Source organism: Condylura cristata, unplaced genomic scaffold (genome assembly GCF_000260355.1).
Source record: "Condylura cristata isolate star-nosed mole 26May11 unplaced genomic scaffold, ConCri1.0 scaffold00013, whole genome shotgun sequence".
NCBI lineage: Eukaryota > Metazoa > Chordata > Mammalia > Eulipotyphla > Talpidae > Condylura > Condylura cristata.
The window spans coordinates 9,445,665-9,471,377 of record NW_004567114.1 but is presented as its reverse complement, the minus strand read 5'-3'; the positions used below and the strand labels follow the sequence as shown (position 1 = coordinate 9,471,377).

At 52.8% G+C, this 25,713-nt stretch overlaps 1 protein-coding gene across 1 annotated transcript in view; it reads left to right on the top strand.

Annotated features, from left to right (window-relative positions):
- Positions 1 to 560: 560 nt before the first annotated feature.
- The window catches only part of TDP1 (tyrosyl-DNA phosphodiesterase 1), a 46,579-nt gene continuing 21,426 nt past the window's right edge, over positions 561 to 25,713 (top strand). The window contains exons 1-12 of the mRNA XM_004681632.2: positions 561 to 1,127; positions 2,985 to 3,028; positions 4,207 to 4,262; positions 5,446 to 5,542; positions 9,274 to 9,308; positions 12,795 to 12,887; positions 13,978 to 14,145; positions 14,453 to 14,531; positions 17,282 to 17,467; positions 18,512 to 18,560; positions 20,548 to 20,614; positions 22,181 to 22,288. Of these exons, the coding sequence (XP_004681689.1) occupies positions 566 to 1,127; positions 2,985 to 3,028; positions 4,207 to 4,262; positions 5,446 to 5,542; positions 9,274 to 9,308; positions 12,795 to 12,887; positions 13,978 to 14,145; positions 14,453 to 14,531; positions 17,282 to 17,467; positions 18,512 to 18,560; positions 20,548 to 20,614; positions 22,181 to 22,288 (1,544 nt within the window). The 5' untranslated portion in view covers positions 561 to 565. The remainder of the gene's footprint in view (positions 1,128 to 2,984; positions 3,029 to 4,206; positions 4,263 to 5,445; positions 5,543 to 9,273; positions 9,309 to 12,794; positions 12,888 to 13,977; positions 14,146 to 14,452; positions 14,532 to 17,281; positions 17,468 to 18,511; positions 18,561 to 20,547; positions 20,615 to 22,180; positions 22,289 to 25,713) is intronic.

The window sequence follows — 25,713 nt, the reverse complement described above, 5'->3', positions numbered from 1 at the left end:
GCCTTAGCCAGTCCAGGGTCAGGAAACAAGCACGGTTTCTTCATCACTTGCTTGCTGCTCCATGTGGCTTCCTCAGGTCTCCTGGTTCTCCATCCTGCTTCCTTCTTCAGATTCCTTCTCTTCTCTGCTCAGCTCCACCCTCCTTCTGGGTGGGGCAGGGAACCTGGAACTTCCCCTTTTCCTAGGGACCACCCTGTTACAAAACCTTATCAGACTAAACAAATGGGAAATTCTGAAAAGTGATAAATATCTATAAAATAGTTTTATTTTTTTAATGATTTTTTTTTCATATATGCATGCAAGAACTGGGGTGTAGGCCAGAGGTGTAGGTGGGTGAGAGATTTTACCAGAGACAGAGTGGGGAGCAGAACACAGATTCTGGTTATACAGAGAATCAGTAGAATTTCAGTCTACTGAAATACACTGCTGACGGGAGCAGCAGGCGAGTCAGGAGAGGGCTGCTGCGCCGTGTGGGTCAGCTCCTTGGCCGGGATAGAGCAGCTGAGTGTCCGGCCCAGTGAACAGGAGGTGATGCCATTTCTGGTTTTTCCTTTCCAGAAGCACAATGTCTCAGGAAGGCAGTTACGGGAAGTGGACGATATCCAGTAGTGATGAAAGCGAGGAGGAAAAACCAGCACCGGACAAGCCGTCCAGCTCCCTTCTTGCCCACTCCAGGCAGGGTGCCCCCAAGGAGCCCAGCTACACGTGCTCTGAGGCCCGGAGAGCTGCCCACCGGCGGAAGCTGTCCCCCGTGAAGTTCAGCCATGCGGAGTCCATTGCAGAAGCGTCACCTCCTAAAAAGCAGAAAAGTGGCCCCCAGGAAGGCCTTGGCTGGTGCCTGTCCAGCAGTGACGACGAGCTGCAGCCCGACGGGCCACAGAAGAAGGCCGGGCGGCCTGAAACGGAGGAGCAAGGCCCCACTGCTCCCAAAGACGGTGCCCAGACAGCAGCTCTCAGCGCCCCCGCCAGGCAGGGGCTCCCAGAGGGGCAGGAGGATGAGTATGAGACGTCGGCTGAAGGCCAAGACATGTGGGACATGCTGCAGAAAGGGAACCCCTTCCGATTCTACCTCACCAGGGTCTCGGGGGTCAAGCCGAAATACAACTCTGGGGCCCTGCACATCAAGGGTAAGTGGGGGTGTGTCTGGGCTGTCAGACCACCTGAGAGAGTCCCCCAGGAGGAGTGCCCCCAAGGGGGTTGTCCAGACGCCTGGTCTTAGCTGCTGGGGCGGGGGGAGGGAGGAAGGGGAAGAAACCATTTTGGCGATCACATGCATTGGTTTGATGCAGACCTGCTGGAGCCATGTGACCTGGGCTCCTCCTGGGGTGGGGCCCGCAACTTGTGGGCTGGGTGCCCACAGCAGGCAGGTAAGGCCGGAGCTACGCCCAGTGCGGGGCAGTCGGTGTCTGCCGAGATCACACCGTGGACACCGTCCCCACTCGTGGGCAGTAGCAGCCCGGGGAGGCAACAGTCCCCTCCTCGCGCCGAAGGCCACTCGCACCCAGGAGGTGGGAGCCTCACTCACTTGCTGTGTGGCTAATTGAAGGGCCTAACTAGCATTCTTCTAATGTGTCTCCTGACTGGGGCATCACAAACAGGGGAGAAGAAGCGTCGAGTAACTGGCACAACTATTACAGGGTAACGTGAGCCAGGAGCTTCACTGGTACGCTCCGTGACCCTTTTTCCGGGCCCCCACTCCTGGAGGTGTTCACGGTCACTGTCTGGCCGCTCAGTCTGTGTCTGCGAGGTGCCACTGCGGCGTATCGGATGCCACCATGTAGGGAGTTTGATTCTACAGGTGCTTTCTTCTTTGACTCTCCTGGGTGCCTTGATGCAGGAGGCTGTATCTCAGTGTGCTTTGTTGTACTCAGGAGAGTGACACAGAAAACAGAGGACTCTGCCAGGTCTTGCTGTAAAGTGTAAGACAACAGGCGCCTGGTGGGTCCTTGGTCTTGAGGAAGCAAGCGCTCTTCCATAAACTAGCCTCCTCCCATCCGGCTCTGGCCTTGTGAGCGGACTGCTTACTTGTCCCCTGTGGGCAGGTGGCAGGCCTGTCTCTGGAGCAGTCGGGGCTGCCAGAGGTCACGAGTCGCCGGTCAGGGCCTGGGCCCAGAGCCGCAGCACCGCCCCCCACCCCCCCCGGCTCGCGCCCCTGCAGGTGGCTTAGGTTTCCGGAGGAAGAAGAACTGCCCACGGACCCTGGGAGGTGGGGCAGGCTCCAGAAACAGATGGCACTCCAGGCTCGGGCACCCCTTTGATCGTCACCTGGCTCGGGGCCTAGGCCGAGCCGACGGCAGTACTCGGTGAATAAGAATGGGTCCAGTAAGTGACCTCAGCTGCAGTGTGCGGTTGGAGTGTGGAGCCAGAGTTCAGATCCCGCTCTGTCCTCCCCAGGCGTGGGGCCAGGACGGCCACACAGCACAGACCCCACCTCAGCGTCTGTGGGGACTGAGTATTAACTCACGGGAAACGCCTGGTTGTCACCGTCCCTGACCGCAGTCACCGTGAGCATCTGAGGAACAAGTCCTCTGACCCAGCTGCCGTCCAGCTAGAGTGGACGGGACTCCTGAGACCGCCTGGGGCCCTGGGAGTGCGGCGCTGTGGCTGCCTCTGCCCTGCCCTGCCCTGCCTGCCCCGGGCCCAGGGCCAGCAAAGCTTGAGAGCTTGCATGCGGGCTTGGAGCAGGTGAAAAGTGAAAGATGTGGGAGAAGAGCATGGGTGGTGTCCTCACTGGCAGTTTCTAAAATGCGCCAGTACCTAGTGCTAAAGTAGTAGATTGCAACTTGACGCTGTATTTTGTTGGAGAATCAAATAGCACAGGGAGCCCCTTCCCTTGAATTTTATAGACACTGAAGTCCAGTTTTGAAGTGACTTCATGGTTCACTGTTTCCTGAGTCAAATTTTGATTGACCACTTGTAGTTGTTAATACTAGAGTATTTTTGTCAAAATATGAATAAAACTGAAATAGTTTGTCTTTTACCAGATATTTTATCTCCTCTATTTGGGACACTTGTGTCATCAGCTCAGGTGAGTCTACAATTACATTTTTTTCTTTGGGTGGAAAAGGATTAGTAGCTCCTTAAGGTGGCCTAGGGACTAAGTCTCCAGTCTGAGTTTGATCCCTGGCCAGGGAGTGACCCACAGGGCACAGCAGACCTGTCTCCCCACGGCTCCCCTCAGCTGTGTATTTCAGTAGATCCCCCTGTTCTGCTCCCCACTCTGTCTCTGGTGGATCCTCTTATCCCCCGCACCTCTGGCCTGCACCAGAGGGTCTTTGTTCTTTTATGCAAAAAAATGTGAGCAGGGGTCCTATCTCTCATTCCTGTGGGGTTTGTGGGAGCACAGCTGCTGCCCTCGGTGCTCAGATGAGGCCCCAGGCTCTGGCCAGGCAGGCACTCTGGAAATTCCACCTGAGGGACTTCTTTATGGGACACTGATCATCCATGGGACCTGGTACAACTCCCCAGGGTAGAGAGGGGAAGGCCAAGTCCAGTTTGATTTGATCTGGAAACGCGTGGCACCTACCCAGGAGGAAGTCACAGCTGCGCTCACGGCTGCACGTTTATTGCTCTTGCCTCCGCACGGCTCCTCATGTAGAAAAGTCCCTTTAATACTCCTGCTGCTCAAGTAAATAATCCGAATAAGCGTCACGTCCCCAGAGAAAGCAAAGCTCCCTGTGCCCTTCTTGTTAAGCTTGGTCTCAAGGAGGTGACGTGCAGGTGGACTGTGGGGTGGAGTCCTGTCCAGCAGGGGGGTGGGGTGGCCCAGGCTCCGTGGCCAACAGGTGATGGCTGTAAAAAGCCTAGCAAGAGTCTAATCCCAAATGCCGGCTCACAAAGCCAGGCGCCAAGTTAGCCTGAAAGGAAATGTTCTCTTCTAAAAGTCCTTTTTATGACCACCCAGGGGAGAGGGCTAAATCTTTAAACGCTAGGTACTTAAGTTTCTCAGGGCTGTTAGAAATGTAAGAGCCAGCTGTAAATGCCAGTGCGGCCCCAGCCCACACAGCGTGCCCCCGGGCCGCCGCTGCCTCCACCGCCAGGCTCAGGACCCCCAGCCCGTCTGCCTGCGGGCACCATGGCGTGAAGGCCTTGGTCACGCGCACTGCTCTGAGCATGTCTCTGGCCAGCGTCTTTCCACTGCGCCATCCCCCAGCTCCCTTCAGACCTCGGCCCGCCGCCGTGACACCCCTGCTTGTCCTCCCACAGTTTAACTACTGCTTCGATGTGGACTGGCTGATAAAGCAGTACCCGCCGGAGTTCAGGTGAGTCCCACGCATGCCCACGTGGCTGTAGGTGCAGGGCTGGTGCGTCGGCAGCTGCCGCCCACGTTTCTGAGTATTTTTCTTTGGAAACCACTGGAATCGTGTGAACGCTCGTGTGCTTGAGAAGACAACCCTTTTTGAGCTGTTCTACTCTTTGCACCAGCCCCGTGGCCAGGTCACGTAGGTACAGCAACTTAACCCTCAGCCTGCCTTTTCTGACCGTTTATGTTGCTGGTAAACTTGAAAGAATGAGTGAGAACTTCTGCTTCTGCCAGTGAGGTTTAGCGTTGTGTTTTATAAAGGTTCCAACGGCCTGGTGACACTAACTGTCGTGAGGTGGCAGATGGATGAGAGTCTGTGGCATTATACATTCTCTGTCCTGTTGTTTCTAGTACATAGAAATCCTTTTCCAAACAGCAGTAAATGAAGACGATGCCTGTTCGAAGGCGGCCGTGGGGCGTCTGCCCGGGCAGGTGTCCGCCAGGATGCTCCTTCCTTTGAGCCAGCCGGCCCTCGGTGCGGCGGGAACCAGCATGCAGTGGGCTTGCTGAGTGTGCGGAGCTGAGGTTGCTCATCTTGCTTGACTCCTTGTTGGAGAAAAATCCAGTTTTTGTCTTGTTGGGAGAGCTTATAAAGATGTATTGATTTGTTAGGGTTATCTTGCTTTGAATTAACTGGAGAAGACAGTGGTTCCCGTCAAAGTCTTTTTTAATCTAGTCCTGTTTTCCTTTTGGGACCCCAGGACACAGTGTTATCAATGTGCCTTGGGCTCGGGGGCATTGAAGTGGAAGCCCCTGTCACTGTGCCGTCGCCCGCTCCCCATACCCGGGCAGGGCTGCCAGACAGGCGGGCGCCGTGCCAGTGAGCCGTCCAAAGGAAGGGGGAGAGCAGAGCCTCGTTCCGAGCCATAACTGTGCGCCTGTTAGGCCACCGGGACTTCAGCATCTTCGCCCAAACTGACAGGCCTCCTTCTGGACCAAAGAAAAGAATTGTGCTGGGGCTTTCCTTGGGTCACAACACAGTCCCCGTTGGGTCGTATGGCGCAGTGGTAAAGGTCACTGGCTAGTGGGGTTACCGCATCAGGGCAGGCGCATGCACGTGGCGAGGCGGGGGCCCTCGTCTCCTGCAGGAGCCCAGCCTTGTGCGTGGTGAGGTGTCTGAACGGCTTCTGGTGGTGTTTCAGGAAGAAGCCGGTCCTGCTGGTGCACGGCGACAAGCGAGAAGCTAAGGCTCACCTGCATGCCCAGGCGAAGCCCTACGGAAACGTCTCCCTCTGCCAGGTGAGCCGCTTCCCTGCGCTGCTGGCCCCACAGGGTCTGGGCTTGCAGGGGATTCAGACCTCTGGTCTCTCCGCAGCGTCGCTGTCACGTCCCTGTCCAGCCTGGGCTTGCTGCTGCTGGAGATCGCCGACCTGTGGGTGGGCAGCCCCTGTGGTCAGAAAGATTCTTCTTGATGTCAGCTTGATACCTGTGTGTTAAGGGAGTGGAGGCGCTTACTTTGGAAGAATTGGCTCGTGTGGTCATGGGGTCAGGTCAGTGGGAGGCCGGTGGGGTGAGGTGGCCTCTTCAAAACCAGTGAAGCGGCAGTGTTGGGGCCACGCCCAGGGGCCCTCTGAAGACCACGCTTCCTCTTTCTCCAGGAAGTTGGTGTTTTCCCTTGCAGCTTCAGCCGATCGGGTGAGGCTCTCCCACATTAAGGAAGGCGGGCTGCTTCACTCAGGGCATTTGTCCATTGAAAATCACTTTCTGGGTGATGGTGAATCGGGGTTGGCGCTAGAGCTTAGGCACAGTGCCGTGAGGCCGTCCATCACCACTGCAGCACCAGTTCACTCCTGGCCAGGGAGGTGACCCTTAGTCAGTCTGATGGTTCTGTTCCCCACTCCGTCTCTGGTGAATTCTCCTATCCCCCACACCTCTGGTCTGTACCCCAGTTCCTATATGCATAAATAAATAACCCCTTTAAAAAAAAAAAAAGCAGGCCTCTAGGAACTCCCGTGTAAGTCGTGTGCTGCGTGTGGCCCAGGCCTGGCGAGGGAGCATGACGTGGTCTCAGAGCAGATGACCTGCCCAGATTGCTAGCACGGGGCAAAGCGAAAAGAATGTGGCCACACAAAGCCGCTGGCCTGGGTTTCCCATTCCTAGAATTTGCTCCTGCTGCTGCGTCGTAGCAGGAGATAGGTCGAGCCCCATGTCTCGAGTCAGGTGTCCACGCCACCTCTGACTCTTGGACACGTGGCATTTTGGCAAGACGCAGAAACGCAAGGGATGCAGAAGACCTTTGGATGCTTCTGATGCCCCTCCTTGTTGGTCAGGCGGCACCGTGCTGATAAAGAGACAGGGGTGTGGGGCAGGCTGCGGAGTGCAGGGTGCTGCTCCCCAGCGATACCCGGCCTGTTTGTTGACGAGGGAGATCAGCCCTGCCGCCGGAGCCGGGGTCTCAGTCTCATCACTAAGGCGTCCACTGATGAGCTTTGGGGTCCTTCGTCACACACATCAGCCTGCGGCCCTCACGGGGTACGAGAAGGAAGTGAGTTTATGAGCCCCCGGCCATCCCCGGTCACATCTTGTGGTGCAGACCCTTCCCGGGGTGACCCAGCTTCGCGCTCCTAGTGGATGTGAACGGCACCTTGTAGGGTGGGCTCCTCTGACCCGGCCGTTCTGGTCTTGCTTTGGGATACAGAACTGTAGGTAACAGTGGAGGCCGGATAGGCCGCGTAGGGTTAGCAGACCCTCACTTCCTAGGGGTGGGCCCTGGAGTGACTGAGCCCTAGAGAGGGGTCCCACGGAACCAGGGGTGCTTTTCCAACTTTCCTTCCCCCGCTTCTTTCCATCCACACAAGAGTTCCAGGTCACACTTTTATTATCCCTTGTCTTTCGAAAGTAAATGTTACCGATGTGGGTAGGTGTATGTATATATTGCTTAAAATTAAAAGCGAGGAATCGCTCTGATCACCTTTAAGCTGATCTCACAGGACATTTCCTGTGATTTAACCGACTGCATTTATGTAGTTGGGGTTTTGAAACACGCCTTTTTTACTTACCCATGTTTGTCACTCAGCTTCAACACAGCAGTTGCCTAAAATCCGTCTGTTTTACGCTTGTTTCCAAAACCAGAAGCGGTTGTACTGCAATAACAGCAATTTACTAATGGGCAGAAAATGAGATGATAAAGGAATCCTGAAAAACAGCGATTAAATCAGTGGAAGTGGAAAGGTTTCCTGTTGTGCAGTGTCCCCAGGAGAGTGAAGCTGACCGGGTGGTGTGCTCCAGGCTGGCCACCAGAGGGCGCCACGAGCCCTGACTTGTAGCGGCGCCCAGCCCTCGTCCCAGGTCCTGGAGGAGGGTGGCTGGATGCGGCCTGTTTAAAATACCTTTCTGTCAGCATTCTTGACTCTTTTCTAGCAACGTAGTGTCTCTGATCACTTGCTTCTTCTGCATGTGTGGCTGGTCTCTGGTAAGGCGGCCAGGCCCTGGCCAGCTGTGGAACGGGCACATCACCCCCCCTCATCAGCCAGATTTTTGTCTCCAAAATGATTTGCTAACGCTGTTCTTCAGCGGGTTTTTGTACAAAGAATTTGTCACCTTTGCCCCAGCGAGTGCCCACTAAAGACTACCTATTGCGGGCTCCTGCCCTTCCCCAGGCCCAGCATGCACTTGCTGCCGCGCCACCTGAAAGCCAGGCCCTCAGCGCTGCCCTCTCCAACATGACTGTCCAGACTTGCAGCTCCCCGAGACCTGTAACGCGGCCCCTGCCCTCCTGGCCCGACGCTCACAAGCGTGGCCTGAGACGACGCCGGGGTTGTCCTGCAGCCTCTGCCGTTTGCTGGGGCGTGCACGGGGCCCTCTCTCCAACACTGCAGACTCACCTCAGTGACTTCTAACAACAGCTCTGATTCTCCTACTGTACCTCATTTTAAAGAGGAGGAGCACAGGTCAGTGTTTCCTAAAGTCATGCAAAGCGGGGAAGACAGACTTTGGTCCCTAGAGGGTATTTCTTTTTCTTCTTGTGTATACATATATATATGTATGTATATATGTATGTATGTATGTATATATAACTATGCGTACAAAAGCTGGGGTGTAGGCCAGAGATTTGGGGAGTGAGAGGATTCACCAAAGATGGAGTGGGAGGCAGAGCAGGCAGATCCTTTGAAATCGACTGCTGCCAGGGAGACAGGAGAGGTCTGCTGCCATGTGGGTCAGCTGCCTGGGCAGGGACCGAACTCTGGCTGCAGTGGAGACAGGAGAGGTCTGCTGCCATGTGGGTCAGCTGCCTGGGCAGGGACCGAACTCTGGCTGCAGTGGCTGCCCATGCTTCTTAGTGCAGAAACTGAAATGCACTAGAGGGCATTTCTAACAGCTGTTCTGATGCTCCCACGTGACCTCTAGTGGCTACTTCTGGACACCCATCTGCCTGGCCAGGGTCAGCTGCACTGGCTGTTAAGAGAAAGGTGTACTCCTCCACTTTTGTTTGTTTGCTTGCTTGTTTGTAAAGGAATCATTTTGTAACATGAAAATGGATTTAATGTATCTTATTTTCAGCTCTTGTTGAGTTAATATAAGAAAACTCCTGTTTTAGCATCTTGATGGCTTTATGCTGCCACCAACGTTTAGTGTTTCTTTTAAATTTGCTCTGAAAACTTTTTGCAAATATTAATTTGTTATAAGCCAGTTACCTATCTTTAAAACTTTGTATAAAGCCTCATTTGCTTTCCTCAGTTTTTTGACAACACAAGAAATTACACTTTTTGCTTCTAATTACTTTCATTAAAAATGCAGTGCAGTGTATTGAATCATTCTGGTTAATTTTTTAAAAAGTAATCATTCTTCTAAAATGAGCTTCCTTGGAAGCTATTTAAATGCTGTGTTGATCTAGGGCTTGTCCACTAGGGGGCAGTAGAAACAATTTTTGGGGGTTTTTTTAAAGGTGGCCCTGAACACTTCTAATTTCCAATAGATAAGAATATTGAGTTTTTGTTTAAGTAAGTGACTTGACTTCTTTCTTATTCTAGGCAAAGTTGGATATTGCATTTGGAACACACCACACGTAAGCAATTTTTATGAAGCGGGAAGGAAATGATTTTTAATAGACGGAACAGTGCTGGTAACATGACTCCCATGTGACAGCTGGGAGGGGTGCTGCCTGACAGCTTTGGGGTGACAATCTGATGGGCCACCCAGTTCCTGCTGTCTGTTCAAGACATGGGTTGTACCAGTATGGAGGGGCAGCTGGGCTTGTGCACCTCTGCGCCCCCAGGCCTGGGGGTGGGGGGAGGTTCCACTCCTTTAAGAAAATCTGATGTCCACAGCAGCTGACTTCATTGAGTAGGATATTACTATCCTACTCCAAAAAACAAAATAACGTATCAGTATACCAGTTTTGTTTGGTGGGGTTTTTTTTTGGTTTGTTTTTGTTTTTAGATTCATTTATTTGTTCATACAGAACTGGGGTACAAGCAGAGGTGCAGGGGCGGTGTGAGGCTTCACCAGAGACAGAACGGGGAGCAGAACAGGCAGATCAAGGAAGTACACCACTGAGGGGAGCAGCGGCGGGGTCAGGAGAGGTCTGCTGTGCCATGTGGGTCAGCTCCGGGGCCAGCTTGCAGTGCTGCGTCCTAACCCTCTGCACCACCAGGGAGGGCCAGTATACCAGTATTTCAAAAGCGTGTCCACCTGGTGCTGATGACATCTCAGAAATTCTCTGTCAGGTAATTTTCTGAGACATAAACCAGACAGGAAAGCCTGACCTGTTGCGTCTTCCTGGGGCCACCTGGACTCCTGTGTGACTGGGCTGGGCCCAGTGCCCTCTCCTGAGCCCTCTTACACAGTTGATTCTATAAATGAGAACCAGACACGGTCGTTCCTGCTCCATATTTTTATCATCGCCTTTTTCTAGACAAGACTTGTGAGAGGACATCACGAGGCCGCCTTTGCCTTCTGCTCCAGTGGTGGCCTGGTGCCTCACCGCCTGGCTCTGTCTCCAGGGTGGGGGGCACCTCTCGGGGCTGCCCCAGGCTGGCTGTGACCAGTTTTCCCCACACTGTGGTGACCCAAGTGAGGGCATTTTTCTTTCCCTTTGTAGGCTTAAAGCTGTTGTGCTGATTCTCTTCAGAAAGGAGCCAGAGCTGGACAGGTTGAGCATCTCATAAACGCATACCTGCCAGACGGGCTGACCTTAGCTGCTCTTGAGTAAACGTTGCATCATTTAGAGCCCCCCAATGGGCAGCTGCAGTCTGAGAGGGCAGGGCAGGGCCGCCGAGTGTGAGCCGGCGTGCCTGGCCTGGGTGCGTGTAAGTCACTGTGGTCGCGAGCGCCGGGTGCCCGTCCCCCAGAGGCTGCTGTGGCATGGAGGCAGCATCTCACCCCGCCCCCAGCTCACGGCATGGACAGTTTCCACTCTGACCATGCGGTGTCCATGGGAGCTTGAGCTCAGGCCTTGAGGTTCGTCCTGGTTACTTGTTTCAAAAATGCTAGAATTCCTTGCTTAATAGCTGGCCTTGAAGCACAGCTGTGGGGGACAGGACGTGAGTTGAGACTTGAGTCTTTGTTCCCAGAGAAAGAGGCAAACACGTGAGTGAGCAAAGCACCGCCTCCTGCTGCTTCCCCCCTCGGGCAGAGTCAACGCCCGGAACTGCCCCTCTGCTCCTGACACACCCCCACCCCAGGCTGCGTGCAGTCCCATTTCGGGAGACTCGTGCCCGCCCTGTTATCCTTGCTAACCCATCTGTCTAGCACCCACCGTTTTCTCCGGAACATGGCTCTGTTCCATGCTCCTCATGGCGTCGTGTGGTGGAATTCACTGACACTGGTGCGTGGTCACCCTCCACGCGTCCAGTCAAGGCCTGACTAATGGACATACCTGTAAGCCTTGTCATGAGTTTATAGCTGGCTCATTGTTAGTTCCAGTCGGCTGCTGATTTGGCACCAGTAGGCGCCCTCCGCCAGACCCCCGGGCACGTGTCCCCGAGTGGGACGGGCACCGGCTGCACGGTGGCCCTCGGGCAGCACGGCGTCCCTGACCATTTGCCAGCCGGGTTAAATCCTGGCAAGAACTGAGCTCATTCCCTCCCTGTCCGTGTTCTCTGGTCCGTGTCTGTGCACACTGACCCCAGGTGCCCACGCAGTACCAGGCTGTTTATACCTGAGGAGCAGGGTTCTCATTTTCTCCAGATGTGAACTGATTTGCATCCTATTATGTAGCATCCTAAGTGGAAACAATGTCCACGCAGAGTTACAGGCACGAGGAGCAAATTCCTCATTGCCTGGAGAGAACTTGGATTCCTGGAATGATGAGAAAGCCAGCCGGGGCCTCCCTGCTGGCCAAGGGGTCAGGTCTCAGCGCTCCCACCACAAAGGCCTGCCACGACGGCCTCAGTCCACCCCCAGCCAGGGACTGACCCACGTGGCCCCGCAGACCTCTCCTGTCTCCCCAGCAGTGTGTTTCAGTAGATCCACCCGTTGTATTTCCACTCGCCCTGTGAATCCTGTCACCCACCTGCCCCTGGCCTGTACCCCAGTTCTTCTACACAAAAATAAAGTCTTCCCCCAAGAAAACAAGCCATAGCGTGGCCAAGAATTATCTGACGGTAGATTACAAAATTGAGCAAGGCATTGAAGGAGTGGTAGGAAGGCACCGTGAGAAAGTTTGATGTTTTACAAAATGCTTGTTGCATTTTATTACAACCATGCCAAGTAAGTGACTCGTTAATCCTTTATGTTACTAGTACACATCCCAGGCCCAGAGACACTGAACGACTTAGGGCCATTAATGACTCCCCGGGATCCCAGGCTCCTAGTGGTGATGACTTGCACTCAAGAGGAAAGCTCTTTGTATCCTGTCTCCTCCCGCTCCTGGGATTAAGTCAGGAGACTCAGTCTGATGACTAGAGGCCTGGAAAGCCCCGAGGGCAAGAGGCCTCAGCTGGCTCTGTTTCTCCTTAGTGGAGAAGAAAAGACTGACCTCAAGCCCAGTTCACACGATGACCAGCGTGGCATCTGTGGGTATTTAACGAAAGACCAGCCTTACGGAAAGGAAGCATCTTTAAAGCTTTCTGAACTGTGGCCAAGGGTTAAGAATCCCGTGGTGCCTTTTTGGCCCGTTGTGCACATCACTCTGTTGGGCTGAAACAGCCCCGTGAACTGACGCTTAACTGAAATAGATGCAGGCCCCCCTTGTGTTTCTCATTCAGCCAACTAGTTTTGGAGAGCCAGGACACAGCAAGAGGTTGTGACCATACGTGGGGGGACACTGGCCAGGCTTCCCCGGCCCCCTGGCCAGATGGGGTGATGCTGCAGAGAGAGCACAGGGCCCGGTCTGGAGAGCGAGGGCTGGCCACGTGGGCGGGCGACAGAGACCGCGGCCCACCAGGCCACTCACTTAACAGACTTGGCCATACTGGCCACGTATAGAAGACGGGAAGGGCGTCTCCGTGGAGTTTGGGTGATAGAAGAGCTTTCGAGAGCCCCTCCGTTTGCATCAAAGGCATGGCTCACCTGGAAGCTTCATGTGTTTGATCCGTTTCTGTTTGTGCAGGAAGATGATGCTGCTGCTATATGAAGAAGGCCTCCGGGTGGTCATCCACACCTCCAACCTCATCCACGCCGACTGGCACCAGAAAACCCAAGGGTACGGGGCGCCTCGCGCTCTCGGGGAGCCATGTGCACCCAGGGAGCATCAGTGCCGGGATGTGCTTTCATTTCTGTCTTCGCTGTTTTAAAAAAAAAAAAAAAAGCCACACCCGTGGCCTAGAAAAGGGCCACGGGAGGAGCGGCCGTGTCTCCGCTGAGCGGCCCCGCCCCGAGGTGGCCGGCGTGGTCTGCACTCCTCGCCCGCCCGGCGCATGCGCACCCGGTAGCCGAGGCAGGTAGTCGACGCGCGGGGCTGCGTGTGCGGAGGTGGGGAGGGAGGAGGGGGGAGGGGGAGGGTGCAAAGTGAAAGGCCCGAACCCGCCGTCTCCCCGCTGAGACCTGGTGCCTCTCGGCCTCCGCGTCGCCGGTGCCCGCTCGTGCCGGGCTGGCCGCGCCCCACACAGACACCGCAGAAATCCTACCCAGAAGCCGCCTGAGGGTCCCCTTATCCGTGGAGTGATCCGTACCCACCCCGGATGGCAGATGTCGGACGCGGGAGTGTCCCAGGCTGCTGTGGCACGTACATCAGGAAAAGGCGTTTATCCAAAGTAGATGTGCGCGCTTTTCTCATAGTATAAATAAACTTGTTCTTCCCACTTGGCCAAAGAGCTGCTTGGTGTGGGCAAATCTTGCTGGGTCAGTAGAGGCGGGGGGTGCGGTAACAGGCACAAAACTCCTCACCGTTGTCACCAGTCTTCTAATACAGTGTAGAGGGCGGGAGGGAGGCAGGGCGAAGGAGTAAGAGGGGTGCGTGGAGGAGCCAAGCTGGGCAGCAGCCAGATCTTACTGGGTCTTCACTTCATGGTGACGTGGGTGGGCACAGGGGAGGGAGGGGTGGTGAGGATAACTGGGCAGCGGTGTGGTGAGGGCGGGTCGGCTTTGGGAGGGAACCCAGTGTGGTGCCTGCGCACTGGATGGTGCCGTGGCCTTCACCTGGAAAGCTTCAGGTGATAGGTTCGGAAATAATGCTACATCTTACGGGAAAGCCGGTGGAGCCCTGAGTGTGGGGGTTGAGGTTGCTGAGACCCGCGCAGAGACGCGGTCATCAGGGGCCACCTGACTCCTGAAGATGATGCTTTTCCTTCCAGCATATGGCTGAGCCCCTTGTACCCACGGATTGTTGACGGAGCCCACACAGCTGGAGAATCGGCAACCCACTTTAAAGCCGACCTCCTCAGCTACCTGGAGGCCTACAACGCTCCTCCTCTCAAGGAGTGGGCAGACGTCATCCGCCAGCACGACCTCTCCGAAACGAAGTACGAAGTGTTGGGGGGCTCCTGAAGAGGACACGGGTGTGGCCTGCTGGGGCCTGGACGGAGGTGGGGGCTCACACTGCCCTGCTGTGCCGCCGGCCTCGCCTCGTCCTCAGGCCCGCGGTGAGGCCGGTGGCCTCCTAATGGCCTTGCACACATAACACGTGCCCCTTCCAGCGGGAGCTACCTGAGGAGGCCTTTGGGCGTGTGGCGGTCTCTGGGCTTAATGGGCATTTTCTGCGGGTTTTGTGATTCCCAGCACCCAGGTGACAGTGCTGTGACCTGTGACTTGCATTTCCCATCTTTTCAGCGTTTACCTCATTGGATCGACTCCAGGACGCTTCCAGGGAAGTCAGAAGGATAATTGGGGCCATTTCAGGCTTCGGAAGGTAACAGATTTCTACTCTTTTAATATATATTTTTTTTAACTTAAGGCATCTTCTTTCAACTTTTTCACTCATAGCTGCGTATTTTCATGGTGGTTCTGGGTAATTTGGCCACAGGCATCTTTGTTCGAGCAGTTTCAGCACCCAACCAGCTGGTTGTAAGATGGTTTTGACATCAAAGGGAAAACAAAAAATGCACATTCATAGGGACAGAATGACCATGGGTTTTTGTGTTTTTTTTTTCATGTCTGTAGATTCAGGGCAAGACTAAGTGAGGAACTGATTTTCCTTTGTGGTCAAAGAGAAAAAAGAACAAGGAGGAAGAGAGAAACTTTCAGAAGGGCTCCATGAAACATGAGGAATTAATCGCAAGGAATACAGAATATTCTAACGTGTGGAGGAAAGCGCTGAGCAGAGTTGAGATTCTGATTTTCTTGGGCAGGCCACACCTGTCGCCCGAGTCCCTCATTCATTTGGATATTACACATTTTCTGTATTTTCAGTGATGAGATTGATGAGGAAGTGAAATCAGAGAGTCTAAAACTCCATCACACCTTGCTGTACTACAAAAGGCGGTGTATCAGTCTGAGACAAGTTGGTTTTTCATTTCGTCAACGGGGAAATGAAACCAAGCTGACAACTTGCTTAAATACATTATTAAATAAAGTCTGCCGAAGGCGGTTGATTGACTGATTCATCAGCTAGTGCTTATCCGTTTTGGCAGATTGCCACACCGCCAGTTAGTCAGCCAGGGGACGAGGGCTTTTGTGGAGAAGCCACATGGGATGGCAGCTTCCACTACCAGTTTCCGGCCGGGAGCAAGCAGCGTAGATGGAGGGCCTCTAGTCTTCAGCAGCTGCTTGAGCTTCAGTGGTGTCTCTTTGGAGGTGTAGCCTAGACGGTTCTAAATGACAACAGTCTGGCTTTCCATTCTTTTTCTCTGCTGCTGGTGTGAAAATCACCAAAGAAAGGCCTTCAACAAAGTCACACACCAAAGCCTGGCATTTTCTCCTCTCTTTAGGATATGATGTATCAGCCTTAATAAACTCTTCCTTAAAGTAGCTTTCTTTTTCCTTTCAAGTATTTGCTATATTAAAATTCCCCTTGCTTAGTGAGCATTTTGTTTTAATTTCCCCCTTTCAAAATGATACCACAGGGCCCTCCCTGGTGGAGCAAGAAGTTAAAAGCACAGCACTATGAAGTTGCCTGCAGCCACTGTAGCACAAGTTCAATCCCTGGCCAGGCACGGCAGATCTCTCCTGTCTCACCCGCTGCTCCCCTCAGCTGTGTGTTTCAGTCTGCCTGTTCTGTTCCCATTCTGTCTCTGGTGAATCCTCTAACCTCTTCCCCACCTCTGGGCCTGTACCCCAGTTCTTAGATAGCTGACCCAAGGACGCTTCACCCTAGGAGGAGCAGAGCTTGGTGCAGGGTCAGGGACAGGCCTGTCCCGGGGTTCAGATTCTGACCTACTACAGGTCAGCTGATCTTGGCCTGCTTTTTTTTTTTTTTTTTTTTAAGATTTATTTATTTGTACATACAGAACTGGGTACAGGCCAGAGGTGCAGGGGCGGCGAGAGGCTTAACCAGAGACAGAGTGGGAAGCAGAACAGGCAGATGGACGAAGTACACTCCTGAGGGGAGCAGCAGGCGGGTCAGGAGAGGTCTGCCGCTCCATGTGGTCACCTCCGGGGCAGGCGGGGATCGAACTCATGCAGAAGTGGCTTTAGCTTCTCAGTGCTGTGCTTTAACCCGCTGCGCCACCAGGGAGGTTGGCCTGCTTTTTAACCTGCCTCTCGCATCACCTGTGAAATGGCCCTCCCTCCCAGAAGCCCGTGAGCACTCAGGGCAACTTGTCCGGGCTAATGGCTGGACCGGGCTGGGCCACAGCAGCTCATGTTGCCGCCCAGCTGTTTCCCAGGGAAGACGGGCCTGGTCACCTGTCTCACTGACATGGGGACAGAGGCACAGGTCCCAGGCCCCAGGCCCCACACAGCCTACCTGGGGCCAAGCTCCAGAACACAAACCCGTCGTAATAGTTGTCCATTCAGTCCCGTTCTACACCATGCGACTTGGGGCACACGCTGAGAACCTCAGGGCATGTTGATAAATGTGTTTTGACTTGTTCCACCTATACCGTGATGGGGAAAACAGCCCCCTTTGGGCCGAATACAGTGGCCTGAGTGGGTTCCCCAGGGTGGGAACGGTGGGCCCTCTTTCTTGCTCCCTCTGACCTCTAGGTAGCGGGCACCACACTAGGGTGAAGTGGGTAGAGCCCCTGGAGATTTCCTGAACAGTTTCTCCAGCATGGCCTAACTAGACTGCAGGAGACAGTCAGTGCCCGCAGCGCCGGAGGGAGCGCGCGTCCGCTGGGTGCTGGCTCGCAGTCTCTCAGGCCAGCGCCCACCTGCCGAACCTCTGTCAAGTGAGATGAGTCAAAGTATGCAAGACTTTGTTTTTCTGTGTTTTGTAAGTGTATTAGCATTTGGCTTCCAGACCGAAAAATTTATCCAGTGGCTGGTTTACGTGACACTTCTCCTAAAGTGGATCTTGGGGAAAAGATTTTAATCAAAGATTTTTGGAAGAGGAATGCTTCTGTCCACTTCATGAAAATGAAATATTTTTAGTGTTTAAAAAAATTTTTTCCCCAAAGAGAACAGAAACATGCGCAATCGGTCACTACTGTTCTCAGCACTCTTCTTGCCAGTCAGGGGCTCCACGGGCATGTTCTGAGTCAACCCGCTTTCTGCCCACAGCTGCTGAGGGAACAGGCCGCCCCCATTCCCCAGGCGGAGTCTTGGCCGGTGGTGGGCCAGTTCTCCAGCATTGGCTCCATGGGCGCTGACGAGTCAAAATGGCTGTGCTCTGAGTTCCAGGAGAGCCTGGCGAGCCTGGGCAAGGAAAGCCAGGCGCTGGGCAGGAGCGCCACCCCGCTGCACCTGGTGAGTATCATCCGGAGGCAGGAGGCTCCGACCTTGTGAGAGATGTTTTAATGTCTCGGGTAGATGTGGCCGGGCGTCAGCTGCCCCCTTTGTGATCAGGTGCCCCCCCCACCCCAGCCGGCCTGCACACTGCTGCTCCTTCCGGCTGTCAAACCAAGGGAGAAGAATTAAGAAAATGTGGGCAGCAGTTACATGCATTAATTATTTAGAGGCCTTTGAATTAATATTGTATTTTGCATTCAATCCCGGTATTCATTTGGCCTTTCAGAGGAAAAATAGAAATCGAAGTATAATATTTTTTTCATCAAGTATTTATGTTTCTGGTAATTTAATTAGTTGAGGAGTGGTTGTGTGGGGTTTCCCCTTCCCCCCTACCCCCGGGTGAGGCAGAAACTTTAAAATTTAAAGCACATTTTCCAGGGCTTCCCTGGAGGCCCAAGGAGTTAGGTCTCAGCACTGCTATGAAGCTATCCACAGCCACTGCAGCACAAGTTCAGTCCCCAGCCAGGGAGCTGATCCACCTGGCTCAGCAGACCTCTCCTGTCTCACCGGCTGCCCCCCTCAGCAGTGTATTTCAGTCAGTCTGCTTGTTTTGCTCCCCACCTATCTCTGGTGAGTCCCGTACCACTGGCCTGTACCCCAGCTCTTATATGAACAAATAAATAAATCTTTTTTAAAAATATTCCAGAATTGAGACATTCTGAGGAGGGGAGCAAGCATAAAGCAGGGAAGAAATGGTGGTGGGCGATGGTGGGTGTGGGTGGTAGCAGCTGGGGCACCCTGTATTCCTGAAATGTGAGCAACAGTGTAGGCCAGTCTTACCCCAATGAAAAAGCCATACAGTGAAGGATGGAATTAGACTTTTAGTGGATACAATGCAGTATAAACAATTGATATCTAATGTACCTACAAATTTATATGATGTTATAAGCCAGTTATTGATAAAATTTCTTAGGGAGCTAATATTCTTTTTTACCCAGTAGTTTCTTCAACACGGTATGTTCCAGGTAATAATGTGCTGTGGTTTTCCTTATTCATTTTTAGATCTATCCTTCCGTGGAAAATGTGAGGACCAGCTTAGAAGGCTACCCTGGTGAGTGTTGGGGAGACTGTCTCAATTGTATATTTTATAGATGTCCTCGTGAATTTTTCACAACAAATAAATAAGCATGCCTTCCTCCTTGACATGGGGAAAGTATTGGCTAGAAATGTAGAATTGAATTAACTGGTTGTGTGTGTGTGTAAGTGTGTGTCTACACTGAGTATATACTTATATAACACATACACCTATATAACACTAACTAGGTAAGTTCTGTTTCTGATGATGACACCTCATTTGGGTGTGCTAAACCCTCATAATAACACTGCTACAGTCTTCTCATCTTTATTAATAAGACTGTTCTCACCTCAGCCGCAAAACCTGGTTATCCAGGCAAGATGTCCAGATAAATCCAGGGTCCCTACCCCTCCATGCCTTTCCAGAGCCAGTCTTACATTCCTTTCTCTGCCTGTCTGAATTATTACCTGGTTCTCTGATGCTTGATTCCCACGTGCAGGTCTGTTTCGGTTCCCCGAACTGAGGTCTAACAGCAAGGTGAAGCCTGTGGTTTAGCCTAGTTGGTAATCTGCTTTCCTGAGGGTTTCAAGGGATTATTTTTGGGGAGGGGGAGTGGAGGGTGGGGCTTTTTTTTGTACATACTGGAACTGGAGTAGGCCAAATGTTATGGGAGGTGAGAGTGGGGAGCAGAACAGGCAGATTGACGAAGTACACTGCTGAGAGGAGCAGCAGGTGAGACAGGAGAGGTCTGCCGCACCATGTGGGTCAGCTCCTGGCTGGGGATCGAACTCATGCTGCAGTGACTGCAAATGGCTTCATAGTGCTGCACTTTAACCCCTCGTGCCACCAGGGAGAGCCCTCTTTCTGTGCTTCTAACAGAGCATCCTTCTTCATGTGGAAAACACTGCATTTCCCATAAAGCTGGCTTATGACTGCCCCTGAAAGCCTGAGTATGTTGTTGGGCAGTTTTAGCCAGAGATACAGCATGCCCTCTTTGGTAAGTAGGAAAAATGTAAAGCCCTCTTTGGACAATAGATTGATAGGGAGAAGTTCCAATATGTGTTTGGAAAGTCACTGGTAAATCTGCAGTGGGATTTCCCTCCAACAATGCACGAAATTGGCTTCTACCTACGTTCCTGTGTGTATCTGCGTTTTCCCTTTGAAGGATTTTGCTTTTCAGATTCCTTCATATAAGACGTGGCTGTTTACTGAATGTTTTCATTTATTTTGAGGATCATTCCGTCCCATCTGTACGGACCTGGCTAGCCAGTGCAGTCTGTCAGGAGCAGAGTGAGCCCCTCGCCCACGCTGGCTGCTCTGCCCACCACGGGTCCCGGCGTGGGCAGAGACGCGCCGGGGCTCACCTCCCCCGGCAGAGCGTGGCCGAGCTTGTCTCTTCTGTGCCAGGACGGAAGGACGACCCAGGCTTCCTCGGTGGCCACTTCAGCACTTCTAGTCTGTGCTGTTACAGACGTTAAATTTCCACCTGAGATTCAGCAAGCTTTCTCTGTTCAGACAGTGAATATTTACTTTGTAGTGAACATCCCTAAGAAAGGAAACCCAACTGAGAGAACACTTTTTTTTTTTAAAGATGTATGTATTTATGCATACAGAACTGGGGTACAGGCCAGAGGTGCAGGGGTGGTGAGAGGCGTCACCAGGGAGAGAATGGGGCGCAGAACAGGCAGGTCGATGAAGTACGCTGCTGAGGGGAGCAGCGGGGCGACAGGAGAGGGCTGCCGCGCCGTGTGGGTCACCCCCTGGCCGGGATTTGAATTTGCGCTGCAGCGGCTGCGGCCGGCTTCACAGCGCTGCACCCTGGCCCGTTGCGCCGCCAGGGAGGGCGCCGAGAGGCCTCATTAATGCGCGTGAAGGCAATTTCTTAGAGAGAAGTATTTCATGAGATAAGTAATGGCAGTAAATTTGCTTTTTTTCTTTTACCTTCTCACTGTTTACTATAAATTTTCTTCATAAAGAACTCAAATTATATTTCATAATTTGCATTTTACTTTTCTCTTAAAAGCCGGCGGCTCTCTTCCCTACAGCATCCAGACAGCCGAGAAACAGGCCTGGCTCCATTCCTATTTTCAGTAAGTAATTGGTTCAGAGTATTGCCGTTGCTTCGTGAGGAATAGGAATGTTATTTATGTCGGTCTCATTTTTTTTTTTTTAAGAGAACTTTTACATCCTATAGCTCTATATTTTCATCTACATGTGTTAGTGATAGAAATAGCTTAAAATGAGATCTTAAAAACTTTTTGAAATAGGTTGTTAATACCAAAGAGAAGAATTTATCTCTGTGAGTTTTCTATTTATATTTTGGCCTGCAAAGAGGAATATAAATAACAGGACATGGTGGGTGGTTTAGAATTTACATAAGCAGCATTTCAGTTCGTATTTCCAGTCTATAAAATGTAATCATTATGTACACATTCACACACCATGGGGCTGTGGGCTCGCTGGGGGTAGGATACAGCCTGCTCCCCGGGATCCACGCAGGTGGGCAGGTTTGTGGACGAGATGGCGGTGCTGGCCGTCCAGGTAAGCTCAGCGTCTCATCCTCTGGAGCAGGGAGGTTGTGCGGGCTGCACATTCTAGGCCAGCCCGTTCCCTGCTTGGGCCCACGGACACAGCGTGGCACACACCGTGAGTGAAGGCAGATTGCGCTGCAGCTTCCGCGTGTCGTCCCGGAGCCTGTCCTCAGTGGCACCCGAGGAGGTGGTTCCTTACAGAGGACATTCTTTGTATTGGAGTCTTGTCAACATCGTCTTCCTTCATTCCCTCATCGGGGGGTCTGCCTGACCCCTACTCTCTGCACATGTTCTTTGCGAGCGCCGATGTTCGTTAGGATAGTCGCCTCCTAACATGGTCACTTGTCCCATGGAACCTTAGTCCTGCAACGCTGTAAACTCAAACCAAATTCAGATCCGAGGATGGCAGCATGTGACCGGCGTGTCCGCACCTGTCCTCCTCTCCGCATTCAGTCGTGCTAGTGGCTGCGGTTTGCCCGTGGTGTGTCTGGGCTCATCCAGCAGGCTCTCGGGGAAGCCTGTGCCCAGTGGCACACGGCGGTGCGGGTGCCTGCTAAAGGAGAGCACAGCCCAGCGAGGAGACAAGATGAGCAGACAGGCAGTTAGAAACACAGCAGAGTTAAGGGCCTGACCCGAAACACTGTGGCCTGGGACGGTGCCGGCCACTGACGCCTGCGTTTGCTCGTGAGCAGGTGGCGTCAGCTAACCGTGTCGCCGGATACAGAGCAGTGCCGAGTCCGTTTTCTCTTAGATTTCCCCACTCTTGGGCTACTCTGTTGTAAGACTCTACCATGTAATGCATTTAACTTAACCAAAACGTGCACTAGCCATGGATTCAAGTTATTAGGAAGGCTTTCAGGCAGTAGCAGGCAGCAGTGTTTGGGGGAGTCAGAAGTCCTACTCAGACTTCCTGCCGCACCCCAGCCCCATGTGTCGATGGGGTCTGTGCACACGTGTCTGCGGCAGGGGTCCGAGGGGCCGAGCCCGTCTCCGAGCCACCCTGAAGGGACGGGCGCGCTTGTGTCGTCTGAGCGGGGCTGTGCGCCCTCTGCTCGGGCAGTGGGGTCTGGGTCTCGGCAGTGCCCAGCGTGAGGCTGATGGCCGGTTTGTCTCCCCTGACACCAGCAAGTGGTCGGCCGAGACGTCCGGCCGCAGCCATGCCATGCCGCACATCAAGACGTACATGAGGCTCTCCCCAGACTTCCGGCAGGTCGCTTGGTTCCTTGTCACCAGGTAAGCCGCGGAGGAATTTTTTTCTAAGTGCTTATAATTCCTGCTCTTGCTCTTAGAAACTGAATGGGTTGCTGAAAAGCGATTTTGTAATTGTCACTGTGTGTATGTGTGTGTGTGTGTGTGTGTGGTGTGCACACATGTCTTATATGAACCTCACTTGAAGGAGGTCCAGGACTAATCCCTTCACAGAACATGTCATCACAGCCTGGTTTTACTTATAAGTCCACATGTTGAGAAGGTTTACATAAATTTTGTTTTTCCGTCTGTTACTTTGTACATTTGGGGCAAATAGAAAAATAGTATGGTAGAATTAATATTTGTTCCTTAATTATTTTCTCCTAAGCGGTCAAATCTCCCATGTGTCCTTTTTTGAAATAAAAGAAATTCTTAAGTCATAACTAACTTAGAATTAAATTCACCAATATAAAGTCTACAGTTTAATATATTTCTAACAGTTCCGGAAGTGTTCACAGAACTGTGCCCTGTTCACCACGTTCCCGTTGCAGAGTAATCCTTATCAGTTCCTGTAAGACGCTCTCCCTGCCGTTAGCACTTCTGTGACTGCTGTGTCCACCTTGCAGTGCTAGAGACATGGGCAACACTCAGGCCTGAATCTGGGTCTCTGCTGGATAGAGGTGTACGGAGCTCGAGTTCTTGACATAGTCTCAGCAAAGGCCGCTGGGCATCTGATGACTTAACAGTACAACTGCCGCGAATAATGGCCAGTTACCTTATCATGGAGCAGAAGTATGCCTTTACCAGTGCACAGACTTTGAAACTGAAGTCCAAAAGCACTCACAAAGCAAAGAAGACAGCTGTCCGGAAGCAAAGCCAAGTCACTTCCCTGGTGGGTGGAAATTGGTGGCCTGACTTCATGCTGGCTCCCGCCAAGGAGCGTGAATGACCTCGTGGTGTTCGTGGCACAGCTCCAAAGTGAGAGAGAGGACTCCCTGCAGGTTTCCAGGCACCCTGCCAGGATGGAAAAACACCTTTGAGTCCTAGGGATAAGGAGTCACGGTACTGTTCTGTCACTTACCAGCTCTGGGTGGGAATGTGTTTAGGCGCAGTCTGTTTGCAGGTGTGTGGTGCAGGCATCGCGAGGGCTGCCTCCCGGGCTGCGGGAGCCCCGTGTGACGTGGGGCCCCCCGGGGTGGAACGGACCTGGAACAGGAGCGCTGCCGTCATGCTTGCCCATGGCACAAGGACTCGGTGCCCACTCTGCATCTCTGAGAAGAGTCATCTCCTGAAGAAGGGGATTCCCTAGATGTAGAGGGACTGCATGCTCGACCCTGGGTGCAGAGGGCACAAGGCCAGGAGGCCAAGTCATGACGGCCGAGGGCGTCCCTGTGTGAGGAGTGAGGACCTGAGTTGCCGTGGTGAGTGAGACTGGGAGTGACCCGGCCTCCCGCTGTATTCCCTTAGGAACACACTGGTGAAAGCTAAATGATTGCAGCTATTCCTGAGTCAAAGTGATGAGAAATAGGCTGTGAGGTTGCCAGGCCTTCCTCAAAGTTAACATACCAGGCCATGCATTTGCGACTGTGTTGTGGGCCCTGGAACCCTCTCCAGAGGGACGTGAATATTGAGAGAAGCGTTTCCAGGTCAGGGCAGCTCACCTTTTCACACTCAGAAACCCCCATGGTGGCACAGCCAGCCCACGGGCCAGCACACGAGGAGGCAGCGGAGGAGCTCCGAGGTGGGCCCAAGGCCGAGTCCTCACCTGGGCTGCACTCATAGAGCCTTGCCGCTTAGATTTCAGGAAAGTCTTATGTGATCTGGACTTTAGCTCAGGGACGGCACGCTCTGAGGGTGATGGAAGACAAACGTGGAGGTGACCTGTCAAGCCATGTGCCTTGACTTAGCTACCTGATTTGCAACAATCATGTGCTATTATTGAGCTCATATTCACTAGCTTCATCGGGGTTTAGAAAGCAGCTTACAACTTTATCTTTTCTGTTTATGTGATACGTGACCTAAGGAATTGGCTGCAGATAAGCCTTGTTAATATGTGTCGATTTAAGAATGGGTCCAAATTTTTCTATAAAATCAAGAGCGGTACCTCCAGCGGAAAGTACATGTTCAAAGAAAATTAAAACTAGTACTTTGTCTAGCATTTTAGTTTGAACTTATTGAAATGTTAGCTGGCAATTTCCTCTCTTGTCTGGTTGCATTTCTGCAAAGCTATTTATAGGTTTAGAGCCTACCATGAAGTCATTGCCTGTTTGATGGACAGCCTGTTGTTATGGAAATTACTGGGACATGATGACAAATAGTGTTTAAATTTTACCACACCACCAAGCAGGCAAGATGAGGTTTAAGATGCTGCCTTGGCTAAGAAAGTGCTTCGGAGTAATTGGCAAACCTAGGAGAACAATTATGAAAGTTGTGCTTTGTGGGTGGGCAGAGAGCAGTCGCTGTTACAGGTTGCCTAGCAACTGCCAGGCACCGGTGGGGGCATAGCTGGGGATGAGCAGAAATGTTGCTGCTGCCACTCTGGGGGAACGTAGACGAGCGCTCGGCTAGAAGAGCGCCTTGGCTTGGGAGGAAGCACGCAGGCTCTGCTCGCCTCTCCTCCTTCCAGCATCACTCGCAGCCCTTCTCCTGTGCCTGTTCCTTTGATTCTGAAACAAATCATCTTTCTTCCTTCTTTGAGTTTTTCTGGTGAAAACAAAATGGGATCACAAAAAAGAAAAACATTTGCAGAGTGGGCTGCCAAGCGCTGCAGATCCAAGACGCAGCTGTTAATTGGTGTGCCCGCGTGCCCAGTAGAAGCAGCGGTTGTCGGCACTGGTCTGCAGGTCGCCTCCCTTGTGCTGGGAGATGACTCACGGCCGGGGGGCACCACCCACACTTTCTTGCATTCCCTCAAAGACCGCAGACAGGGCATGCCCCTGAGCACACGCGTGGGAGCAGAGCTCATGGACCGTTACTGAAATTGAGACCGCCCCAGCCCTGGACCTAGAACCTTCTAGACCCTTCATACAGTGGTGGTGGCTAGTCCCAAACTTTGGGGGGATCAGTCAGAATCGTCTCAAGATCTCTAAGGTAAATTGGCCAAAGGCTGCCCGTTCGTGGCACCTTCCAGTGCCGCCTGCTGTCCAAACAGCTGCTCTCTGCAGCCACCCCCCAGACAGTGTGTTGACCTTCTGTGTCTCTTCCCCACGGCTAGAACCTGGAGTCAGGCCAAATCAGCAGTTCACACAGCATTCCTGGGAGCCCAGAGTGTTCTGGAAGCCTCTTTGTGAGCTCACTGCCACCATGCTTGGGGAGAGGACTGCAGACACTTGCTCTCGGTTTGTTTTAAATGTTTCCCTCTGAACAAGACTCCGATTTCCTAATGAGTTAAAAAAATAAAATAGTAGATCACAAACATTTCCTACGTCTGTTAGGAGTTATTTTCCAAATGTTACCTTTTGTGCTTTGCT